Below are 6,747 nucleotides of genomic sequence, written 5' to 3'. Positions count from 1 at the left end.
AGGGGCCCCCCCGGGTTTTTCCCCCCGGAACCCAATTCCTTCCCCCCCCCAAATTCCGGGGGGCTTTCCCCCCCCCCCCCCCCCCCCCCCCCCGCAACAGTCCCCTCCAGTAGTAGACACCTTCACTTCCCTACTCACTTCCCTACTCACTTCCCTACTCACTTCCCTACTCCTTTCCGTTCCCCTCCCCCCCTCCCCGCCCAACCCCTTGCAAATATGACGCCCACCCCCTCGGCGGACTCGGTCGCCATCGCCTTGTCGCGTCTAACCGTCCCTGACACCAACGCCGTCCGCCAAGCCGAGCGCAATCTAGAAGCGCTCGGCCGCTCCCCCTCCTGCATCGAGCCGCTGACGCACCTAATCTGCTCGCACCCCTCCCCCTCCATCCGCCAGCTGGCGGCCGTCATGCTGCGCCGCTACCTGCCGGACCACTGGCCGTCCCTGCCGCCACCAGCCAAGGCCTCCATCCGCGCGGCCCTCATCCCGCGCATCCCAGCCGAGCCTGCACAGCTCTCGCGCAAGGCCATCGTCGCCCTCGCGTGCGACCTCTGCTCCCTCGACGACGCCATCTGGCCCGAACTGCTCCAGCTCGTCGCCACGCTCGCCGCGGCCGACAACCCGGACCTGGTCGTCGTCGCCTTCGCCATCGTCGACGGCTTTGTCGACGCCGTCAACGACCTCGTCGTCGAGCATATCCCGGCCCTTGCCCCTTTGCTGGCAAAAGGCATGGAGCACCCAGTCCCGAAAGTCAGGGTCGCCGCCTTTCATGCCTTTGTCGCCTGTGCGGGGCCCGCTGCCATGGCCAAGGGCGACAGCTTCCCAGCTCTCGAGCCCCACATTCCGAAGATTGTTGCCGTCGCGACGGGCCATCAGGACACCCGCAGCGATGAGTTTGGCAGAATCACTTGCGGCGTTTTCGAGGTCCTCGCTCTTGTCATGGAGGATCCTGCCGGCCCGCTGATTAGAAAGTACTTCGAGTCTGCCCTTGAGTTTGCGGAGCGCATGTTTGTGTCCACGGATGTCGCCCCGATGGCCCGCGCCGCGGCAAACGAGTTTTTGGTCGGCTCTGCCACGGTAAGGCCCAAGCACATGAGAAAGCTGGGCGCCGCTCTGAGATTAGTCCAGTCAGCATGCAAAGTCATTTTCGATAACGCCGCGTTTGCTGGCGCCCCGTCCTCGTTTGGCCATGATGACGATGATCCCGACGAGGATGAGGTTAATGCCATTCTCTTGTCCTTGAGGTTGTTGGATGCCATGGCCAGGCGGCCAGAGCTTAGTAAGCTCGTCTTCACCGAGGTTATGAGCGTCATCTCGCGAACATTTGAGGCCACTCAAAATGCGCCTCCAGAGCATCGCGATGCCACCGTTGCTGCCGGGTATAGAATCATTGGCGCTATTTGCAGAGGCTGCACGCATGAGGTCACGGTACATGCTAGGGATGTCCTGACCAAGCTTGCAAATGGCGCACATGATGCCAATGCTGGGTTTCCCACGCGCGCGAGGGCAATAGAGGCATTGGGCTTGGCGTGTGAGGCGCTTGACGACGTCGAAATGCCCGACGAGGAGTTGGAAGACTTGGCAAATATTTCTCTCACCGCTATTCTGCATGGAATGCGAGACCCGGAGTTGTTCGTGAATCGCCACGCATGTATGGCTTTAGAGGCGTCAGTCTCCTTGTTCAGGGACGATACGACCAAACAATTGCGGGCTCGAGTTGCAGAAATCATTCACACGTTGAGTGCCCTTAGTCCGGAGATTTCCGTCGAAGCCATCACAGCTGTTGGCGTGTTGGCCGAGCATGCAGTCTCCGCTTTGCTATCGTCGGAAATGTTCAAGGATGTAGTCGAGGGCATTGTTCGGTTGATCTCGCAAACGGGGAAGACAGACGTGCATGCACGTGTAGCAGCCTTGGAAGCCGCCGGTTCTCTCGTGTCGAATTGCAAGGACCAGTCAGTCATTGAGAGATTCTCTGCCCAGGCTATCTCCTGCTTAGATAGCGACGACCCAAGCTGCAAGCAAGCTGCCTATTCATTTTTCGAAAGAATGGCAGATTCGGTGGGAGGTAACGTCGTGGCGGTCTTCGGTGTTAAGGTGTTGACTTCTGCAATAGAGTCTATAGAAAACCACGATACGATTGATCCTACCGATGATGACGACGATGAAGGCGTGTCAAGAAACGGTCTCGGACCAAGCAATGACGAGGATGCGAGGCGAGAATATGGCATGTACGTGCGAACCTCATTACTTGAAGAGAAGACATTGGCAGTTCACTGTGTAGGGGCATTTGCGTCGGCCACAACAACCGATTCTTTTATGAAGAGGATGGCCTCTTCGCCGGAGACTGCGGCAACCATTCGAAGCTTACTTCGGAGTGGATGTAAGCACATTGACGACCTTACGTTTTCGTTCCATGAAGAAATCCGCGCCGCTGCGTACCGAGCCCATTGCCGAATCATAGGCGCAAACGTCATGCTCATGGCCAATCGCCCAGAGTTAGCCTTCGGACGGACTGAACTGACAACTGATGGATTTTCGAGATTGGCTTACGGAGCCATGGAAGACAGTAACGTATGGGTGACGGCAACCGTATTGAAATCTCTCGCTACTTTCATCGAACTCATCTCTGTGGATATGGTTGCTGAACACAAAACTGCAGTAACAGATGTCATTCGAGGGGTCCTGGCATCGGAAACAGCCTGCCAAGAACCACGCGAATACGATTCAGGAGATGAGCACTTCACTGACGATGCCGACATTGAGGGTGAAGACATGGCAGCTCTTATTGAAGCCGTTGGAGAGGTTGTTGAAGCCATGGCTCATTCCTTGCGTGGCTTCTTCGCAGATGATTTTCCGTCTATTTTGTCAGAAATGCTTGAAGCGTTTTTCAAACTAAGCAGGTCACCACGAAGTCGAGGAATGGTTTTTGGGGCAGTGGCTGGAGTTCTTCTGTATCTCAATTTTGACAAGTGCACGAACTTTACACCGCCTGCCCCCGGTGGAACAGAAGAAGAGTTTGCACGCAAGGTCACAGATAATGTAGCTGCAGAAATTTTGCCAGTTGCGTTGAATGCAATCAAGTCCATGGAAGGCAAGATTCTTCAGCGTAACGCCGTTTTCCTTGCTGGGGTAATTTTCTCCAAAGCAAGGGCGTCAAACGAAGCCGTTTGGGCTCGGCTTCCAGAAGCTCTGCAGATATTTCAGAAGATTCTGGTAGCTGGGAATGCCTCTGACGGGGCTTTAATTGACAACGTTGCCGGTGCCGTGGCACGAATCTTGTCTTCAAAGGCTGCACCTCGGCAGGTTCTGGGAGACCCCAACGCTATGCTGCAAGCCATTTTGAATGTAGTGCCGCTGCATAACGACCCAACTGAAAACACGACAATCGCTAGGACCCTAATTTCCGTAGCACAATCAAATTTCGACATTCTCGTAAGTGCTGGACAAGTCCAAAAAGTGGTCTCATGTTTGGTTTCAGCCGCACTGATCTCCTGGGAAGCGCAGAAACGCACTGAGCAAAGAATACGGCCGGACGTCGACGACGGAGACCTAAACGACCGAATGACTGGTCTTGAGGACATGGAATTCCAATCGCTGGTACTGATACTGGGACGGATTCGTGAAGGCCTTGGTGACCAACCATTCTCCAAGTTAAATCTCGCCCCGCCAGACGCCAAGTCTTTGGCTGAGATATTTCAATGCCAGGGCCTAAAAGCATAGCCTTTCAGAAAGTCATTGAAAGAATTATTTTACTTGCAACCAACTCCAATTCCCTTTCACGAATTTGCTTAATGGTTTGTGACGGGCTAGGGGGCGTCTGGCAAGAGACTGCGACAGGAAGTGCGCTGAGGGCTCGGAAAGGCTATAAACGCTGCAGTAGAACAGCATGCGGAACGAGTGGTGTGACGCTCCCCTCCTTGTACGCGGTCATTCTTCATGCCAATAAATGCATCATTACGAATAAGATGCCTGGAATGGTTGGATGGCTGAAGTAATGACCTAGGCCGATTATCGTCTTCTCCGTTTGATACATGCTTGGCGTCCCTGTCCTGGCGTGTCGTGATATGTGCGCAAGGGATGTTAAGACTGCCAACTCCGTAGCAACTGATCGTAAGCTGAAGGACAAACTGTGTTTACGATCAGGTTTGTAAGGCATGAGAATGCACTCCAGCTATTACTTATAGCTGTCGATACGCAACGGAGCCAGTCCGAATCGATAACAGGTTCACGTATGAGTCGTCCCTGTAGATTCGTCTTGACCTACACGCAAGATTAGGATGGCTAGCTCCAGGCCCTTGTTGCTTTATTGTCTTGATTTCCAGTTGCAGAACAGAACTGAAGGAAGACTACCAGAATCAGGGCAGGATAAGAAAGCCTGAATGCTCTGAAGCAGCGGCATGCAAGCGTGACAACCTGCAACTTGCAGTTCTCCACCGATCATGGTCTCTCTGCAGTACTGTGCAGTAGAGACCTCTCGTAACATCCTTCATCGAGATATTGGAAGGCAGATCACGAATTCAAACACCTCCATGTTTCGTATCCAGTAGTACGGCAAGTATTGTAGTTTCCATATATTTAGCATACCGTACGTTGTCCGCAATTCCAAGTCTGCTGTATACAGTAATGTGTACTAGAACGGCGGCATAGAACTCTTGGAATGAGGTGAGAAACATGCAGATTCGTAGAAACATATCCGTATTCCATTGATGTCGTGAGCACAGAGTAATAACACAGGTCAAGCGTACAGGACCAGACTTCAAGCCATAAATCGACCTGGGTAATCGCCGATGATGAGCTTGTCCATAAATGTCTGGGGTGCTGCAGGGAGACTCTCATGTTTGTCATATAGCTTTATAACAACGCAGTATTGACACTCAGCCGAATCATCGATTGAAGCTTTTCATATATATTTCGTATCACTATTTCAATAGGCAGGATTACATCAACAGTGATGGATGTTTCGTCCTTCTCTGGAGGCTGCAGGTCTGCATATTGACTGTCAAGAAGGAACTCTGGCATAAAGTGGCCACTGCGAGAACTCATTCGGCTTGCCAGCAGCTCACGATTGCCAGAAAGATACACAAAAACAACGCCACTCCCGGCAACGTCACGAATACAGTCGCGGTAGATTCGCTTCAGAGCAGAGCAACTAACAATGACACGGCGGTCCCCGGAAGCTAGCGTTTCGCCAACTTTTTTGAGCCACGGCCAGCGGTCTTCATCCTTGAGTGCTGCACCCTCAGTCATCTTGTCGATATTTGATTGCGGATGAAATGAATCTCCGTCGAAATAACATGCCTGTACCAATGGTGCGAATGCTCTGCCGATGCTGCTCTTACCGCTGCCGGAAACTCCCATCAAAACAATACGTTTTGGAACATAACCTCCCCACGCATCAGCTTGTGCGGCCTTCTCGGCCATGGTTGGAGAAATCAAGTAACTTTTCAAACGACGATACGATCAGCAGTTTCCGAAGGATGTGATCGTCCAATTTTCACTTGCGAGTCTACGCCAGCAATTGACAGTCACCATTTCTCTATGCTCCTTGCGGGTAAGGTCTGTGCTACGTCGTCTCACTCCTTTGTCCTTTAAGGCACATGAGTTGTTTCCGTCCTGGAGCTGATGTTAACGAGTGTACCTTTCGAACGATAAAGTACGCACATGACACAGCCCCGAACCAGATCTACACCGTTGGCACACGTTTCCAATCAATAACAAGGAGCTCAAAAACGCAGAATCTGCGTTTTTGAGCTATCCATGATCCCACTTTGATCCCACCTCAGGGCCATTCCATTCATCGTGATTGGCAATCACGCAATCACGCAATCACGTCAATAAATGGTGCCTACTCCCTTGTGGTTGGTTGTTTATATTACGTTTCCTAAAAAATGGTCATGCTCATTAAAGAAATAAACAATCGACTTAAAAATTAATCTTGTGCTCCAACTTCTTGTAATGCTCCTTGCAATTCTAAAAGATTTAAACCCCATTCAAATAAGCAAGAAGTGCGTTAACACATGCTCACGCAAAGCCGTGGAAATGTGCTTACAGCTACAAGTAGCACACGTTGGAGAAAGGAACGATGCAGAACGACGTTAAATTAATGTCATGATCGCGTGATTGCGTGATTGCATGATTGCCAATCACGATTAATGGAGGTCTTGTACTGTACCTTGAATGGTCGACCTTTATTGTAACTAGAAGGCTTACCGCTTACCCGTGCACAACATTCTAAATCTTTACAACAGTACAGTAGAGAGTAAACTGACGTGTAGGGTCCATACACGTATACAGAGTAAAGTCTCGATATCGTGAACCGAAATGTGGCGCTTCCGAGCAGCCCATTGAGTTCGCCTTACCGAGGCAGTTCACGGCGGCGGAACTGCTCGTGTACACGTGTACCCGTTTTACGGGGACAGTATGATTTGGACCATTTGGACCACACCGGTGGAGACGCTCTTAGAGCGTCTCCACCAATGCCGATGATACGGTCACAGGAACACAAACTCACTTTCCTTGACTCTGTCCATCGACGGGCAACGTCGACGGGCAACGTCGACGGGCGCAATTCCATATCTGGACCACTTCACATTGTGATCCAGCCTTCCTTTTCTTTTAATTCTGCCACATCTAGAGTCTATATCAGAAGAGTCAGCTCTCGGTCAAGCCATTGATCTTGGATTAGGGGATTTTGCGGCATTTACTGGCATTGAGCAAGATCAATTTAACGGTGATTCAGATAGTGAGGAC

The 6,747-nt window shown here is 51.6% G+C and overlaps 2 protein-coding genes; one reads left to right on the top strand and one right to left on the bottom strand.

The window, feature by feature from the left end:
- Positions 1-216: 216 nt before the first annotated feature.
- CHC_T00003913001 (hypothetical protein) lies at positions 217-4,845 on the top strand. XM_005715020.1 is given in 2 exon segments: positions 217-3,717; positions 3,718-4,845. The coding sequence occupies 1 exon segment, from the start codon at positions 217-219 to the stop codon at positions 3,715-3,717; it is 3,501 nt and encodes a 1,166-aa protein (XP_005715077.1). The 3' UTR covers positions 3,718-4,845.
- Positions 4,846-4,848: 3 nt separating this feature from the next.
- Positions 4,849-5,418, bottom strand: CHC_T00003912001 (hypothetical protein). Its single transcript, XM_005715019.1, has one exon. The coding sequence runs from the start codon at positions 5,416-5,418 to the stop codon at positions 4,849-4,851; it is 570 nt and encodes a 189-aa protein (XP_005715076.1).
- Positions 5,419-6,747: the final 1,329 nt, after the last annotated feature.

The sequence above is a fragment of the Chondrus crispus genome, genomic scaffold, assembly GCF_000350225.1.
Source record: "Chondrus crispus Stackhouse genomic scaffold, scaffold_206, whole genome shotgun sequence".
NCBI classification, from domain to species: domain Eukaryota; phylum Rhodophyta; class Florideophyceae; order Gigartinales; family Gigartinaceae; genus Chondrus; species Chondrus crispus.
Note: the sequence above shows the minus strand (reverse complement) of the source record. Positions and strands in the feature narration are given on the sequence as shown.

Excerpts from the sequence above, each read along its gene's own strand:
- CHC_T00003912001 (XM_005715019.1), bottom strand. The coding sequence starts at position 5,418 with ATGGCCGAGAAGGCCGCACAAGCTGATGCGTGGGGAGGTTATGTTCCA.
- CHC_T00003913001 (XM_005715020.1), top strand. The coding sequence starts at position 217 with ATGACGCCCACCCCCTCGGCGGACTCGGTCGCCATCGCCTTGTCGCGT.